The sequence below is a fragment of the Tinamus guttatus genome, unplaced genomic scaffold, assembly GCF_059628265.1.
Source record: "Tinamus guttatus ecotype Peru unplaced genomic scaffold, ASM5962826v1 Tinamus_guttatus_pri_ptg000246l, whole genome shotgun sequence".
In the NCBI taxonomy this organism is placed as follows: Eukaryota; Metazoa; Chordata; class Aves; order Tinamiformes; family Tinamidae; genus Tinamus; species Tinamus guttatus.
Window position 1 is genome coordinate 5,051,557 of NW_028288780.1, and position 18,940 is coordinate 5,070,496.

An 18,940-nucleotide genomic window follows, 5' to 3' on the forward strand; every position below is an offset into this window, starting at 1 on the left:
TCTCACTGCTTAACACAGCTATTCTCAACAGTGGGCCATAGCGCTGACTTTATGCTGGTAGAAACTTACTTTGATCCACAGATGTGTGACAATTTCCAAGAAATAGCTTCCCATTTCAGATAGTACCGGAAACAGGTTCAGCATTAAGCTGTTCTGATTCTTTCAGCTTGGTTTGCTCTGAAAATTGCTATATAGTCTCAGGAATAGGGCTGGTCAAGATCTCTTCAACAAAACATTTTAAAAATGGAAAATGCCATTTTCAACCTACAAAATATACGAGTTTTGACAAAACTATTATGTGGAAAGATTTGTCATGCTTGGGTCAGAAAGAAAGAAAGGGGCCTGGGTCAATAACAACTGCACAGTGATGGTCAGAGTGTTCAACCCCATTGCAAGTCCCAAGCTCGGTGAGTTTTACTCAGCTCACAAGAGATATTTGGAACTGTTTCCCACTCCCATCTGCTGCCAAGCTATTAACATGCCATCAAGTTATTCTGCAGCATGAATCTCTGAAATTTAGAAAACCTCCAATTCATCCAAAAATGATTTGAGAGCAGCTTTCAAGTCTTAAAAATTTTATGAAATAGGAAAGCCTGAATCATCTGTGCAGCCCTACAAATAAGACTAAAACCTAATGTTCCCTAAAGACATAAGCCTGAGGCTTCGCAGCATTACAGCATCAGCCTATATATATATATATATACACACATATATTACAGTCTTCTGAAATGTAAAAACTAGAGAATACTGTTATAACTCTGCTTGTAAAGATGACTGTGGGCATATGAAAGCGTTCTGCAAAATCATTCTGCTTTGTGGACATAATGTATTCTATATAATATGTAGAATATAAATATATATAAAGAATATATAGAATATAAAATGCTAACCCCTCTATACACTGGTCACTTTGGAAGATCACATAGCTCTATAGATAACTACAGGTCTAAAGGTTTGATCCCATTTTGTTATTTACCGAGCATCCATTGAAGAATACCATGCACAACAAGCCCACTTTCCATACTGCCTCCTCTGGTTTTGTCCTTGCTTTGTCTCATGCAAATGCCAGGGCTTTTTAAATCCTGAGGGCACATGCTGTTTTCTGATGCCAAACATAATAATGACTAGAACTGTGTGGACGGTGACCAGCAAGCAACTTGAGTAGCTTAACAATGAAAACTAGGAAGAGAGCATTGCAGAGAAAGTCCCCTTGACACCTAAGTTACAGCCTAAGATCTGCATCCACAATATTTCTAATTACTTGCTTTTCTAAAGTACATTAATATTTTAAATAACCTCAATGCCATTTGAATAAGTTTTTTTTTCAAAATACTGCTTTACGACGTTGATAATTTTCACTATGAAGTCAGTTTCACCTTCACTTTCACCCATTTTCTTCTTAACATTCCTTAATTTTATCAGCTTCTATCGACAGCTTCTTAAGTAAAAATGTCAGTGTGCCAGGAAACTGTATTCACTGTAAAAGAAAGACTTTATCTTGCAAGAGCTTACTGATGACATATTAAAATCTACAAAAGCAAGCAGAATGGTGTGAAAAGGTACCATCATCGACAAATCGACGACAAATGAGACATGGGGGGAATAAATGATTTGGGTAGGAAGTCTAAAATGCTGAGATATTATATGATAATATAATGATGAGACCCAGCCCAGATCATTAATGAAAATAATAGAGCCTGTTATACTGTATGTGCTGATAGGAGAGGGTATAAGGCAGGCTGGAGCAACAGTGCTGACTCACTCGGCGTTGCTTCACATCCCCTTTGGAGCTAGCAACAGGCGCAGAGCTAATGCCGACTGCTGATTAAACTTGCTGTGGGGCCTTTCCGACAGTATCAAGAGGCATTGCCTAGTAAAATTATCTTCAAAATACCAATGATTTGTGGAGGAACCAAACTTGTCTAACTACATAAATGTTTAAACCTTTAATAGTTTCCATATCTATACATCTCAACTTTCTAAATATAGATAGCAAAAGGTCACCATGCACCCTTTGCAGAACAAGAAATGGCCACAAAAATAAAAAAGATGATTCATCTGTTATATGCTATATGAACTGAATTGAGGTCCTCAGCTTCTCTGGTCCATGAGAGATCCATTTCTTAGTTCCCGTGACAGGATACATCCAACATAGTGGCCATCTGACATGTCAGAAACAAACAAACCCACAGCCCCCTCCCAACAGGGGTTCTTTTTACAGCTGACTGAATCTGAATCTGTGAATGGAACCCGGTTAAGAGTGTTTTGCTAACACCAATTGACATATACTTCTACAGGCCTCAGCAAATGTTTGAGTAGGGTGGAAAGACAGATTAGCAGAATCAGAACGAGATCTGACATTTGTTTTGCATGTGTACTTATTTTCAGATACTACTGGTGTTTGTTGCTGTAAACATTAGATGAGTTAGTGTTCACAGCTGTTAAAAAGGAGTATTTTATTATACAACATTAACCTATGCATTCCTACCTTCTGCTTCTGACAACCTGTTAAAAAGATCTTAGGCTACAATAACCTCGACAAAACTCGTCCATGCTCTCTGCTGTTATATGCTAACATCCTAGAGTAGTATCTCGAATATCTGCCTGCTGGATTCAAAGCTCATGTGTCTTGGGAGTTCCACGTGGTCAAAAGTGGGCAATAGGCTGTAACTGAGGAAAACACCATCGTGAACCTGGTACCCATCAGATCTGCTGCAACATTTGCAGACTCCAGAGATAGGAACACAACTGAAATACAGAAGCTGAGACTTCAGCAGCAAAGCAGACTTGGCAGGGAGGAACAGAACTGACTTTTCCGTTGTCACTTGAGGAAAAAAGCTCATTTTACGTATGGGGGGAAAAAATCTGCAGAAGTATCTGCTAAGAGTTGCATGCCAAGAAGAAATCTAGTAAGTGTGGATCTGACTGTAGATATTTGCAAGAGGTAGAGTAAGTACAAATCTTTTCAAAGACGTTTTTCCTGTAGGATGGATGACAGTGCTTGTTCTCATATACGGGATTTTGAAGGGCATACATTAATGTATTTCTTGCACTTGAGGATGCACATTCCTGATCGTTTGCCTTGCCCACCTACCTAAGCCAGCATGTTTACTTCCAAAAAGGCATTTTTTTTCCTCTGCATTAATCACTGTGAAGTCTTTAAGCTTTTGCTACATACTCACAAAGCCCTAAATAAATGGAAATGTGGATACAACAGGGCAAATGCTAACTTATCCCAATACAAAGAAAATGAGAAACAGGAATGTAAAACTCCAAGCAGGAAGCTCATAGATGGAAACCCTCCATTCCTGCTGCATATAAACTGAGTAAGTCTGTGAGGCAGCGGGCCATGCCCGCTGCCTGCTCCCATGGGTGATCAGACTGTACCCACATACCCTGCCTGCCAGCAAAGCAGGGGCTGGGCCTGCACCAGCCTTACCCCTCTAGGACTAGCCCAGAACTGTCAAATAATCGAGCAGGGGCAATTTAGAAGGAGAAACAGTTCTATTAGAAGAATAAAAACAGCTATTAGAAGGGAGGGTTGGGTAGCAGTCTCTCGGTGGTGGAGTAATTATGGCGGGTGCTACCACACGCACAGCTGTAAACAGCTTAACAGGGAGAATTTCTTAATTCTCTTGTGCCATTTCATTTTATGTTACACAAAGCGCCGCTGTGCAATAAGCGTAGTGCTCGTAGGCAGTTCAGAGTTGCGCTCTCCATCTGCGTTTTTTTAAACATACGTGCTTGGGTACTCCTGGTAGATCGGGCCCCAACAGGTAGGTTCACACAGTACAACGTGGCTTTGGGAAGTAATTTCCCTCTCATAACCAAAACAGGATACATAGCTGAAGAGCTTTCAGAAATGCAAACACTGCTTTAAGTAGAAGAAATGACTGTTCATATCTTAGAAGAACTTTTTCCTTAAGGAAAAGAAAAAAAAAGTTTTAAAACTACTTTTTGAGAAAAAAATAACTGTGGCTGGGTTTGTCTGCTTTAAACCAACTTTTTTGGATAATAGTATCCAAACTTCTGTGCAGTTAACAGGACTGCCACAACCTATGACCTACGTGGCACAGGAGGAAGAGCTCTGGCAGTCTGCCACTGCCTGGCTCAGTTTTGTATTTCATGCAGATAGTGTCACTTTCTGCCCTCAGAAAGCCCCATCTCTGCCTTGTACAGAGAGCAACGAACCCAGCCTCCTTGGGAAGCCGGGTGTTAACGGCACTGCCCACTGCTCCCCTTGCTGCCTTCTGACCTCGCTGAGGCTGTGCCCGTCGCATGTTAGGCCCAGAATGGGCAGCAGCAGCAGCCGCTGCTGCTCTGTGCTCTCCAGCAGGGACACTATCTGGGGACACGATGATCCCTCTGCTAGTGCCCAGGGCCGAGAAGCTCCTGGCCTGGGGCTTCACTGCCTTTCCAGCAGGACGAGGGCAGGGAGGGGAAGCACAGCCAGGCGACCCAGCCTGCAGACAAGCCGGGCAGCAGACAGGGCAGGGCGCACAGAAGGCGGTCGCTCATTTCCAAGCTCACAGAGGGTTTGTGGACCCCCAAGACACCTGCTCCAAAAATCCCACAAAACTCCCTTCGTTTTTACACCTTCCTCTCTGCCAGCCTCCGCACGCTGCTCCAAAATCCCCACACGCATCACGCCTTACACACACTGCCTACGCTGGCCCTCCCACACAGCTCGCCCCACGCACGCCATGCCCCACGCCACACCGCACTGCGCCGCCAACCGCCGCCGCCAACCGCCCCCGCACGCGGCTCCGTTTGAACGGGCCACGCTCGCGCGCAGCCAACAGGGCGCAGCGCCGGGCCCTGACGTCACGGGCGGCGGGGCCGGGAGCGGGGCGGCCGCTGCGCTGCGCTCCGCGCGCCTGGACGCGCTGTCAGCGCCCGGGAGCCGCGTCCGCCGGGCGCATGTTGATAGCGCCGAGGAAAATGAGGGTAAGAGCGCGCTGCTGCGGCGGCTGCTGCTGCCGCCCGCGGGCTGCCCAGCGACTGCGTGCCGGGGGCTCCGCCGCGCCGTGCGGGGGGAGCGACGGGGCTCATTTTTACCGAAACGGGGAAGGAAAGAAGGAGTTTAGGCTCAAGTGGACGGATCTGCTCTCCTAAAAACTTGCCGCGGAGTTGGGGCCGTTACGCACCCGCGGCCGTTGGAGCTGAGGCAGCGGCCGTTGGGGACGGGCGGACACCTGCCCCGCTGCTCCGAGAGCGCCAGGAGGGCGCCGAGCGGCTCCGGGAGCCCGGGGAGGGCGGCGGGCAGCGCAGGTGACCGGCGGCAGAGCGCGGGACCCCGCTTGGGGCGCCCCAGCGAGCACCTGCGCGCGCTCCGAGCCGCTCACGGCCGAAGCAGGAGCCGCCTCGCGCTGGGCGAGCGGTGCCTCCGCCGTCCCAGCCCGCGCAGGTCCTCGCTGGAAGCCGGTGCAGCCCGAAGGAGCCCGCGATGCTGGCGCTAGGGACCTTAAAAGGGAAGAGGACAGGAGCGCCGGGCGCGCTGCGCAGTGCGCGGGCAGAGCCGGCCGCTGCGTCACGCGCCCCGCGATCTGTCAAACTGGCGGGCGCTGCGAAGCCTGGGGCCAGCGCCGAGGAGCGGGCAGCCCCCGTGCCTCGCTGTGCGCGGCAGCATCGTTCCGCGTTCTGCTATCTACCGTGTTAGCTATCTACTCTGTAAAGAACAACTTTTGTTTACCACAGTGAAGGTTATTACCGGTATTCCCCCCCCCACACACACACTTAAAACGTTCATCTGAGCTTAAAGAAAAAAAACATGTTCACTATTTCAGGTTGTAAACATGAAGGATTGCTTTTCAAAGTTTGTTTGCAAGGAAAAAGTGTATCACATTAAAACATTAAAAGAATACAGGTATTGGTTTGCTCTGCAGTTGTCTCAAGTGCTGCCTAAAAAGAAAAAAAAAACCTTTTACCATTTATGGCTGTCAGTTCTTAAACTAGTTTTTGAAGACTTGCTGAAAGGAGAGAGAGACAGGGCCTATGTCTAAAACTCAAGTGCACTTAGAAATAGGTGACAGTTCAAGGGTCCTAGTAATGGCCTAATCTTACTTCTCTATGTAAATGCTGCAGTGTGACATCTTTGAAACAGGGTGAGACAGCAGCAGGAGTTTTCATGGCTCATGTTCCCCCTTCACTTTGCTTTCTAGGCAAGCCTGTTTCAGCAGTGCACAAGTTGTTGCTTTGGTACCGATGCTTAATAGTAACTTCAGCCTTTCCATACAGTAGCAGTGTTTTGTTTGGCTGTCACCATATATGTAAGTGGTAGCCAGTTAAAGCAACAACAAAAAACAAACAACAAAAAGAGCTTACAAGTGGTAACTACAACATACTGATATAGCTTGTGGCCAAGGGGCGGGTGTAGAAACCCAAAACCTTTGTGTGGTTTGTGTGTTACGACAGCAGGTTTTTCCTAGGCAGAGAGACTGTTATTAGAGTTATATATTACAGTACATGCATTCAGTTCCATCCAACTGATGGTACTGTGTACTAAAAAAGTCAGGTTTGTTCAAATCATAAATCCCCCACTGTTTCTGGTGACATCCATGTACCAAGAGTATGTGCAGAAGATGCACGTCTGTCAAAACCTGGATTCCATCTAGCCAAACGGAAGTCGTGGGGGATTTATCACCACAAATTGATCACTTTGTCCAAAAATTAGACTTCAAAAAGAGTAAAAAGAGAAACATTAAACCACATAATTTTAAGCAAGGCACTATTCTGTCAATTTTAAAATTCATAAGGTTTTTGCATTTTCAACCCTATATAGTTGAGTCAGGAGAAAACAGGAGGAGAAAGGAGAGACGAGGAAAGCCATTCCAGCTTCTGCATCTACAGCCTCGGGAGCACTTTGTAAAGTTCATTTCAAACCCAAAAGACGACTTACAGATAGGCAGCTGTTCAGATTCAGAAGTTAGCTGTCATGCCTGGAATGCATTCAGATACTAACTGTGCTAAATGTATGCCTCTCACCCATGCACAAGACAGCCATGGAGAGAGCTTAACCCTCTTTCTTTTTCCCCCCTGACTTCTACAGGAAACTATGCCCCAGACGCCAATATTTTCCAGCATGCTTGGTTCCAGTTGTAGTGGACAAGTGCAGCCCGACATGGGAGAAAGATGTAGCGATCCTGTTTATCAGGATGGAAACCTTATTTCTGGATCACTGGAGGCCTTGATAGAGCGCCTGGTGCCCACCATGGACTATTATCCAGATGTAAGTAGACATGGGTGGGATTTTCTTCCCATAGCTTTCCTGCCTTTAGATCCTGATAGGTGCTTCCTCAGGAAGTTCCACCCCACCTCTATCTGAATTAAGATGAAGAAACCAGCTAACGAGGTGTTTATTTTACTTGCAGTAACCATTCACAAAAAGATGTTGCTCACTGGGCACACACTCCCTTCTGCTCTGAGACAAGAAAACTTGTTAGAAAGAAACCCCAGTGAGCGCCCTAAGAATTCAAAGCAGCATCCACAACAGTTTTCAGCCCCTCTAAGCTGCTTTGGCTCTAATATAGTCAAGGTTAGCTAGGGAAGTAGATAAACTCTCATTCAGCTGAAATCAGCTATAGTTGTGTTTTTTTTTTTTCTTAATCATAAGAGTTTAGTTAAAATGTTATTTTTTCAATACATTTCCACTGGCCGACACTATACTGATGTATGTTTCTGAGCTTGTAAATAATTTTACAACTCATCTTCACCACCACTTACAACCTTACAACCTCACACTACAACCATAAATAAATACCATGTATAGCTACAGGGCAAACCAAAATATTTTGGACCAGGGATATTAAGTGATCATTTCAACACTCAGAACGACCCCCTGTACCTCTTAAGGGAAAAGTTTTATTTAAAGTTGCCAAAGATCAAATAAATTATGCACTGTACTTTTCCATTTAATCTCTGAGGACGTGGCAGCTATAGTACAACTTCTAACTCTTGGTTTAAAGACAAACAGGGTGACTCAAAATTGCCATCGTTACTGACCGATACACTCAGCTTACACTTGTGAGTGGGCTGTGCCAGAGAATAAATCTCGCAGCAGTGTTTCTCAGTCTAATTTATGTACAACCTTTTACTTTGGTTTCACATTATGTTACCATAAAATCCTCCAGAATTGACACAGTGCCCATCTTCACAACCACCCTGCACAAAAACGACACTCCCTATATATACATATGTATATATACACACACACACAGTGAGTATATATCCCTATATACTCACTCTCCTTAGGGAGTATAAGTGGCAGAATTGCCGAAGGTTACCAATAGAAGATTAAAAAAAATATGCATCATGGTTTAATTTTCCACTTCAAAGTAATCCTGAACCTCACATTTGAATATGCACCACCTTAAACAGATGCCGACTTAGTACCAAGTTCTTGGAAAACACAGAGGGGCAACAGTTGTTCAGCACTGAACTTCCATTTCTCAACCATCCTTGTCCCCTCGATGCACATTATAGAACAGATGCAGAAGGAAACAGCAGGAATAGCTTGCAGAGAACCTTGAAATACTGTGTAACAGTTAAATAGCTGTAGGCTGCTGCAGTTAAGTGTTCCAGGGAATCAGTGCCTTGCTTTTTGTTCAATATCAAAACACGGTTGCTTGCTGCTTGGATTTCTTCTCACTCTAGCTGATCTTTAAGTAGCTGCTAATGCATGTTCCCCATTGTAAAATGGGATCTATTTATAACTACTCTGAAAATGGTTCCATAAGGTGAGCATTACTTAAGGAGTCTAAAAATTATTTTGGACTCCTGCTCGTTTCCATGCTGTTAACCCATACATTGTGTTACAGAACACTGCAGCAAACCAAGTAGTCACAGAATCCACTTCAGGAGGCAACAGTTTAAATATACAACAGGTTGTCAAAGGAGAGCTCTACAACAAAAGCAATCAAGGAAACTCCTGGAAAAGGGAAAGAGAAAACAGTTCTAAAGCAAATTTATCCTCTATAGAGCAGGGCATATTCTTCAGTTAAATTAGGTCCCTCCATTAATTCAGCTGAAAAGGTTATAAAACAAGTAGATAAATCAGCTTTGAAAAACATAATGAGTGAGCTGTATTTGAGTTGTTTCCAGAACCAAGTTTTCTATTTCAATACACATATGCCAAGGAAGGCAGCAAGGTATCACCAGCTCATTCTCACCAAGAATCACTGTTGTAAACATCATCAGAGATTACTTCAGTGTCTGAAGGGCACATTTGTAAGCCACTGAACAGGAGTGGTACTCAACCAAACTTAGGGATTCACACATCTCAGCAGTAGGCTTAGAAAACATCCAGGCCCCTCTTGACATTAACCTAGAGATCACAGTAACCTTTCAGGCACAAAAAAAAAAAAAAAAAAAGGGGTGATAGGGGAAGAATATCTTTCTGTGCTGGTTACAGAGGCAAAACAGAGATGCATGTGCCATACTGACAGAACAGCAGGCAGACAAGGGAGGGCAGAAAAGATAAGGGCCTACACTTGTGTGCTGCTCTTTCGAGGCTTGTTTGTGCACAGGGGCTTGCTCAGCACATAGGAAAACGTATACTCACGAGACAGAGGAGTTCGGGAGGTTAGGAATGGAATGTACCCGTCTGCAACCCCTATGCCCAAGCAAGAAAATGTTTCAAGCAAGTATTTCGCAAACAAGAAGTTTCAGAATGAGCAGTGAGTGCGCAAAGAAAATATTTCTCTCCCGCCCCCCCCCAAGATGACATTAGAACATTCTTGGGTCGGAGAGTAACAATTCCTTCTTTAGTCTTGTGCACTTGCTTGCTCGCTGCTGCTCTTTTATTTTTTTAATAAAATTCAGCTCATCTCTTAGCAACAACTTTCGGTACTAAAGGAATCTGCCTTCTTTTTCTCCCGTAAAGCACAGCCCCTTTTGTGTCACTTTAAGTTGCTCCAAGGGCAAAGAGGGTTTTTTTTTGTTTTGTTTTTTCCCCTTGTGCTCCCAAATACCTGTCTCTCTCTTTCCAGAATAACTGGAGTTTAACTTTCAATCTGTCAGATTATGGAAGTGTTTTTTTTTTTTCTTTAATCATTATATCCCCAAACAGCTAGCTTCATACCTAAATTTCCTTTTCCAAATCATCACCTTTATGGGCACAGCGACTGCTTATGGAAGACAATGGGCATTTACACTGTTACAGCACATCTTGCCTGTAATGTAAATAGTACTACCGGTGTAACAAATCACAAGTTCTCAACCTAGATAAGGCCCATGGTGTGCGTATGAAATATTTCCTATCACTAAAACTATGTTTCTAACCACTGAGATGAAGCTGAGAGGTAAAGTTTAGTTCGACTTTAATTTTCTGTACTGGACAGGAAGTGGTTACTAGCATAAAGGCAGGGAGATGAGGCTCGATACTTCTGTCAAACATACAATTTTTAACTTGCTTTTTATTTGTACTTACGCCTCATCTATGCCAGCATAAAGAGAAGCAGTATCAAAAATAGAAACTTAAAAAATATGACCAGATCTTCACATGTTGCAAATTAACCTCTCTGGCTACAGTGGCCAGTCTTTTCTGAAGTACCAAACTGATGCTAGGTAGTAGGTGATGTTTAAGAAACAAACAAACCAGCAGTGCTCCAAATGGGAGTCAGAAGCATAATAATGTTTCTCAAACTTGGCAGCTACTCTTGTCTGGGAAGCAGTGCAGGGGGGCAGTACCAATGTTACTGATGACAGACACACATGAATATGCCTGTAACGAAAATGTACTTTTATGCCCATGTATCTTCCTGTTCCTTGCCCATTCTGTACTTTCTTGAACATCACATAAAACATTGTCAAAGAGCCTGAACAAAAGCGCAAACGGCCTGGATCAATACAGTTTAAAAAATATAGACACGATACTCCAAGTAAGCCTCTCAGATTCATTCTGGTTAAGCATTATCTGACATGATACAAACTTCCAGCAAGGAGATCTAGACTAGAATTAGTGAGAGAAGCAAAATTACATCTTTTCCTTAGCAGAATGTGTTCCCGCTTATCAGAGCCGAGGTCGCTGGCAGGGCAACTTGCATTGTGGTTGCCTGCTACTTACTTGTGAAGGCATCTTTTTTTTGACAGTCTTTTAAACTCCAGAAACACAGCAAAATGGGTACAGGATGAAAGTCTCACTCAAAGTCCATAGTGTTTTTTATTCTGCTACTCCCATAATTGCAAAATAGGGTAAAAGCAAGACCTATTTCATGTTTCCAGACTGAAAGTTTTCACATACCCCGATGGCATCTGACACTCCCAAACAACTGAATTCCTTCCCCAGATAGGCAAGACAGCTTTAAGTTCAGGGATGACACTCATAGAAATGAGCTCAGAAGTTGGCTATGAAAATACTAGTGGAAAATCAGGCAAAGACTATTAAAAATAACTAAATCCCACTATTCTCTCTCAGTTTAAGGATCATTGTTAAGATGAAAGATCTGCTATGTTGTTCCATAACACACCCAAGCTTCCTTTTGCAGATCAGGTTAGCTCTTCAGCCCAATTTTTACTGTGTCCAGAACACAGTGCGCCCACTACCATTCATTCTGTTCCTTCATTAGCTTCCTCCACAAAGTGAGGACAGAGTTGGACCTTGGGTAGGTGTAAGATTAATCTGTTCTACAGGTCACTCATTCCCAGAACATTGGGACCTCTAGTTAAATGCAAGACATAAGACATACCTTTTTCTCCCCCTCAAGTATTTGGGGATTTTTAGTGTTAAGTTTATACTATGGGGCACAATGATACTAGTGTAAGGGAAACATATCTTCACTAATAGTATATTTTGCTATAATTAGATAAACACATAAACTTAACATAAAAGTAATCAGAATTTTTTGACTACAAGCATGTTTTAGAGATCACAAGCAGTAGAACTACACAGCTCTTGCCAACTACATTTCTAAAAGCACCATGCAAAGTAACAATAAACACTGCAAGCATAACATAGGCTAATTGAAATCAGAAGATCCCTGACAATTTCCTAACTCTAAAAATGTGTCAAAAAGTCTGAAAACAAATAACTCCCCCCCAAAGTCTATGACACTGAGATATTCCCATAGTTACTCAGTAGATTACACTGAAATACAGAAGCCAAGCTTCAAACAGCAAGAGGAGGACATTAAGCATTCTTAACTCAATTAAACTGTCTAGAGTATGGATTCAGAATAAAATATAAAGTTTAAAAATACAAATTAGCCTATTTCTATGAGAAATAATAATCACTGGTATTATCATCAATGCATATACTCAAAAGAATCCAAAACAAGCTCCAAATAGGCTAAGTCAGACTTAAACTGAATTACTTGCATATGATCACAGTCCAAGCCTGTATCAGTCAATGTGGGGGAAAGGGACGGGGCCGGGAGCTGGATGGGTAAGCCCATACCTGAAATACACATGGAGCAATTTTCTGCAGCTATATGAAAAACAATCACTCTTAAAGCAGCATAAATAGTGGCATTCACGAAGCATAACACTCTCCATGGAAAATATTTCATTTGCCTTTTTGGTGAGTGATGACTAGCTAGGCATAACAGATTTGGTGTTTTAAAGAGACAAGCTGTTTGGGGATCTGAAAATAACAGCTCTGCTTAGAGGAAACGCTGTAGGGTTCTGCACTGTTAACAGAGCTGGAAAAGACCTCTGGGTCTCTGGGGGAAGGAAAAATTATACAAAGTTTAAATGAAGGAAACTTACATTTGTGGTTTATGGAATAGCTTTCATTATTAGTCTCTGAGGAAGACAGATAATTTCTGCTAAAGTTATTCAACTTGTTTTTTTTCTCTGCTCCCACAGAGGACTTACATCTTTACTTTCCTGTTGAGCTCACGAGTCTTCATTCACCCACATGAGCTCCTGGCTAAAGTGGGGCAGCTCTGCATTAAACAGAAGCAGCAGCTGGAAGCGGGGACTGAGGCAGAAAAGGTACGTGAACCTTTATTTCCTCAGGTAGCTCTGTCATTCTCACTTATTTACCAAGCCCTCATTGTCACTGTGAAGCTATATAGATTGATAAAGAATAAGCTGAAACTGTAATCAGCATCTGTTACTGAATACACTTTTATTTGAGTCTTTGTCCTTTAAGCACTTTTGTTTCCTTGATAGCCACAAGCATAGATGTGGCAGGTAAAGAGGCAGATACAGCCATAGGAGACACGACTTTGCTCTTGACGCTGCAGGTCAGCGCCGTGCACTGAGCACTGAGTGTCTGCACGAGACCTGCCCAGCCACGCGGCTTCGTGCCCCTGGCCTTTTGTGTGGTGCCCTCCTGAACTCCATTCCTCTTCCTCCACTGACCCTCCTCATGGCTATTAATACTGAGAGTTATGCTATAGGCACCCTGAAAACTGTGACTGGTTTTTTAAATGGGTTTAATAATAAATCAGTAGAGTTGCCCCTGAACAAGAACAGCGGGATGCCTAAAATGGTAGCCTGTGCTTACATGTGCAAATATGCAGTATTAGTAGCTTGCTGTACTACTAAATCAGACTGGCTTAGTTTGTGATATGCACTTGAAGCCATTTAAGTCCTATTATGGACTTACTATTTCCCAATTATGGAAAAAGTGTACTGAAGGAATGATACTTCCATTTCAATCAAGTCTGAGATGCATCTCAAGGTGGCAGAAACAAGGACTCTAAAGCAAATAAAGCTTTAAATTGTTGTTCAAATCCTGGGCCCACTTTGATTTCATTTTTTATTGTGGGAAACTACAGCTCACATTTCTGATTCGCAACATGTTGATAATCCTGTTTGCTTTCCTCCTGGTTGTATCGGGAAGAGCAGGCAGCTCAGTAGGCAACCCTGTGGTTGGGCAAATTAGAATTGTCAACAGCAGTACTGACCTAAGGCTCCCCTCTCCTTTACTTCTCCCAGTGCTGGGAAATTGAAAGGATAGGCAGAAAGTGCAAGATCTACTACATCCAGGTGAAGGTTGTTCTGATTACCCTAAGCTGGTGCTTCAGATGGCACTGGTTCCATGGCTCCTAGCTACCTAAGCAGCAGAGGTAGGAATTTGTCAGAGATGATGGAGCAGATAGCTGAGACTATCTGCAACATCAAATGAGCAAGACTCCCCATAGGCATGGAAGAGGAAGACTGACTGCTCTCAGGAGTTAGTGTCAAAATCCACATGTAAAATATTTGGATTTAAAAATAACTTCATATGAGAGTAAATCTTCCATGTGAATACCAGCAAATTTTTGTTTTTCTAAGAAAAAAAAACAGTAGCTGGAGAGTAAATTTGCAGGCTCAGGCACCTTTGTAGGTGCTGGTGGTAAAGCAGCATGACTGGCTTCTCAGCAGACATTAAAAGTACAGCTTCCACCCTGAGATGACAGGGCATTACGTCCTAACAACAGGATGTAAAATAGAGCAGCTCGTATCCCAAACGCCCACACTCCTGCACCTTCTGCTGGTAGTTGGGAAATGGGCCTCCAGAAAAAACAACAAACAACAGGGTGACAATAAAACTGATCTGTTCGGGAGGCTGCTTTGGTTCGCATGCTTTCCTAGATGCTCTTCTTACTATACCCTTGGCCCCTTTCTATTTCCTAAGTAGAAACTACGCTTCTTCATGCCCATTAAACACAAAATTCCTGAAATAACACACATAAACTTCTGGCATCCCTCTCAAATGACTGCTTAGCAGACTTCTACTGCAAGTACTTGCATGAATTGCGGATTAATCTGGCCACTGGCTTTTTTTTTTTTTTTTTTTTTTTTTTGCTATTTGGTAACAAATAAAAGTTCATCTCATGTGCAACATGGAAATTATTGACCCAAGGTGCTCCACGTATTCACAGTCAGAACCCATTAAGGTATCATCAGCTCCCAGCATCCTTTAATTAAGGGCCTCAGTAGCAGGAAGTGCCTGGCAAAAAGAGTTAAAGTCGACTCGATCGTTTCTGATAACAGCTTCACATAAACAAATTCTAAAGTGAGAAGCTGTCCAACTCGTTGCCCAAGTAGCGTGTGAGCTGCAGAAGTGGCAGGGAGCCAGGTTTTGAGGTTACGCACCACAATATTTATCATTCTTTTGTTTTTGACGTCACGACCAGGCCTGTAGAAAACAGCCCAGAGAAAAGTGGATAAAAAAGGAAAACTCTCTGGGTTCTCTTGGAGCCCAGAGTTCTTTTGGCCAGTCATAAAAAGAAAGAGTTTTACAGCTTAAGGCATCCATTATAACATACAAGTCAGTAGTTAAGCTTGACCATAAAGAATAAAATTTAACTCTCCAGAAGTGCATCTCATCCAGAAGTGCATTGGAGGATGCCAAAAGAGGCTGAGAAAAAAGCTCTCATATAGTATGTTCAGTGATAAAGTAGTTGTTAAAACCAGTGGTGTACTATTTCCAAAGCTTGAAGACATGTTTTTAATCACAGATTTTAAAAAACAGAGTAAGAGAGTGAAATAGAGCAAGACCAAAAGAAAAAAAAAATGTTAGCTTCTATTAAGCTGGTCTCCCCTCCTATCTTGTGTCTCACGTGTAATAGGGCTCAAGCACTTTAGGTTAATAGAAACAGTTTGTCAAACAAATATTTATGGGAGAAATATTCCCACTGACTCCAGGGAGCTCTATATCAGGCTTCACCAGAAGAGATGCTGAAATCTGGAGAAGAACTATGGAAAGAGTAGGTTAGTATGTTTCTTCCAAGCATGACATAAATGAACGTGCATGTTGCTGCTCCCTGCAGATGTGGGATTTTATCTAGGTTATATCGAGTCATGTGCACCAAGGCTGTCACGCTGCCTTGTTTCATCAGAATGCAAGTGAAACAAGAATCTTGTGTTTTGCAGTACTGATAGTTTTCAGTATTGCAGTTGGAAAGAAGATCTCACTTTCATAAGTATTGAAAGCATTCGATAAAATATATATTTTTAATCCCTGTATTCCTGAAAAGTGATATGGTTTACAGTTTTTCTTACAAAATATGGCTAGCTTTCCATTATCAAGGAGGCAAAGCCTAGTCACCGATTCGTACAAAAGCATAAGAACAATCATTGTTCTTGGAGAGCTAATTGCCATGGCCAGAGGGATCCTTTGGATCCTTCCTCCCATCCCGCCTTTCCAGTCTCATAAGTCAAAAAAAAGGAACAGCCGGGATGGTTAACACCAAGACAGTTACTTAAAAGTTTCTGGTGAACAAACAAGGAGCAGGCATGTGGAAGACAGACAACTATTACCTGCAGCTCTGTCCTGCTCTTAGAAAGACCACGATACTGGGCTTCATAGGAACTGCACTGGCAGAGGTTGCAGTTTTGGAATTTGCATCTATGTATCCATGTATTTTTGCGGAAATGCCCACTGATGGCAAAGAGAACAGTAACATTTTCATTTTGGCATCACTGTCCAACCCTTCAGTGCTTCTCTCACTAGCAGGAGCAACTAAATGCTACCAATAAAAGCAGCTACGAGAAACATATCATCTGAGTGCAAAAAAATCCCTTCAGACATCCCCAAACAGCACAGGTTCATTTTCAGATTAAAAATTTAAATGCACATGGTTTAATTTTAAAATTCTTACTAACCACTATCAATGCTCCCCCTGAGAATTAGAACCAGGGCTAGAGTGTGCCAGCAAGATAAAGAAAGCGTATGCAAGAAATAGTCTAGTGTGTTGGACTCTTGGTTTTGTGTAAATAAACAGGGAGATACTGTGACCAGAAAATGCTCTGGGGCAGGGATTCCTACCAATGCTTGTAAGAGATTTTCTGCATGTTCTGAAAGAAAAAACACATTCCTTTCCCGTATGACGCTCATGGGCTAAGTCCCTCTGTGTAACCCCTAAGCGACCGCTGGGGAGCACAGGAGGAAAGTGCATTGCTCCCCCCAATGAGGAGGAGCTGCCATGTAAGGGAACTGCTTTAGCTCAAGTAGGGGGTAAACACAAGTGAAAATTTCCTCTTTTTCCTTGGGCATCACAAGTTGGGTGGGGAGACAGACACAGCGTGAATTAAATTTTGCTTCTTCCTGTTCATTGAAAGTCCTAGCACACGCGCTTCCAGTTTTACAAGTGTAGTCCTTTGGATTTACTGATGCAGCCCTCTAACTGTGATACTGAAATAACTGGCATGCAGATGAGGTCTAAGTCATGAAAAGCCTTAGAAGATTCTCTGCTAACAACACAAACAGTGCACTCTCCCCTTTCTGCAATTGATGGTTTTTTTTTAGTAAGAACCAATATTTTATTTTCTAAGTCCCATTTAACTTAGGTGTCATGGAGAGAACAAACACATCTTTCCTGACAGTAAAGACAGCTCAATCTGGAGAGCCTGATAAGTTCTATAGAACAAGAATATCATTTTGAACATTTGTTGTGAAAAAAAATCTCATGGTTCTGCACTGCAGTTTATATGCATTTGAATTAAAACACTGAGGTGTTGCTGCCTCAGATGGCATAAAGCAGTTTAAGTCCTATTAACTCCAACTTAACAAGAAACTTAGACCATCCTGTCATCTTCCCAGCTCTGTACAACTAACCTTGAAAAGTTACTCAAAGTATTTGGTCAGAGACCTTGCCAGGCTGTAATGAAAGCTGACTAAATCTTAGTAGGTAGGAATCTGGCTCACAGTTTAATACATTTTTTCTCCCCCTCACCTACTACTAATGAAAAGTTTTTTTTCAAGGTTGTTTGTGGTTTTATGCAGAGCTTCACCAGTTATTCATTCCCTCTGGAGTTAAAAAAAAAAATAAAAAAAAAAGTCTCTGATCAGTAATTGACTCGTTATTTCTTTCCAGGCAAAGCTAAAATCCTTTGCTGCCAAGATCATTCAGCTCCTAAAGGAATGGACTGAAACTTTCCCCTATGATTTCCAAGATGAAAAATCTATGAAGGAGTTGAAGGAGATTGCTCACAGGATCACACAATGTGATGAGGTGAGGGCAAAAAATCTTAAATGGGAATTTAATATTTGTGTCAGTCTTTATATATACTTCATCATATTATATACAGACTTCTGTGCTTGCTCCCAAATGCTGTATTTTGTATGTTTCATTTCTTCCTCTTATCCTTAGTGAGAAATATCCATGATGATATAAAGAATAGATGTGGTGAAGGAGGTGAAAGGAGAGAAGAACTGTAGGGAAAGATATTATACAGGCGCAATGTGGTTAACTTCCATGACAAATTATATACCATCCTTCATACATTATTACTACTCTGTTTGTCCGAGTGCCTTAGGACATATCAGCTAGCTCTATCGGATGTACTCTAGCTCAAGATGAAGATACTGATGATTTAGGAGCTTGGTCCCAGCTCATAAGAATACTCACAGCTTTTTATTACCACGTGTCAACTGTCATGGGGAGCATTGTGCCAAAGAAAGCTCTTTGAGCCCTATTAGTGAGTCCATCACTAGGCTCAACACCTATGAGATTTCAGGTCTATGAGAAAACTAGAACTCACAGAAAACATTTTTTTTCCCTAAATCAAATGGATAAAGCAATTCAAGTAAAACAAGCATTTTGAGTGCATTGGGTTTTGTTTAAGAATTTTAAAAGCCCACGCTTTTTCTTACCAAGAAATTCATTAAAAGTACCAACAGGCAGAAGAGAGGATAGAATCAAGAACTGCAAGGACATGCACTCTAAGAAGTGTTTGTGTGAATGTGAAGGGCAACTAAAGTAGATGCTTGCCAGTGCTTGGGATCCCCCAAATGCTGAGACGTTTAAGAATAGTTAGCGGGAGATTGGAAGACAATCCTATCATGTGTGGTTTTGTTGATTCAAGTACAGAGAAGTAACAGGTTTGACAGCATTGTGTGATTAGGTGTTACTAAGTTGTCTGAAGGAAGTTTATGTCGGTTTTGTTGCATCAGCAGTGCAATTTACCTGGAAATTACTACTAACAAAGGTGCCAGCAGTGCCTTAGCAGGAGGGGAAAAGGAGGGAGTATGCAGTATGCCCTCTGTTCCCCAAGAGGCAGAGACACT

At 42.5% G+C, this 18,940-nt stretch overlaps 1 protein-coding gene across 4 annotated transcripts in view; it reads left to right on the forward strand.

The window, feature by feature from the left end:
* Nucleotides 1-18,940, forward strand: part of RASGEF1A (RasGEF domain family member 1A) — a 150,524-nt gene that overhangs the window by 121,402 nt on the left and 10,182 nt on the right. For 3 of the 4 annotated variants that reach the window (XM_088526369.1, XM_088526372.1, XM_088526373.1), the window contains 3 exons: nt 7,049-7,228; nt 12,802-12,930; nt 17,748-17,885. In XM_088526369.1, coding sequence (XP_088382495.1) covers nt 7,049-7,228; nt 12,802-12,930; nt 17,748-17,885 — 447 coding nt within the window. Of the gene's footprint in view, nt 1-4,883; nt 4,948-7,048; nt 7,229-12,801; nt 12,931-17,747; nt 17,886-18,940 lie in introns of those variants that run through there. The other variant, XM_088526371.1, reaches the window with a different exon arrangement.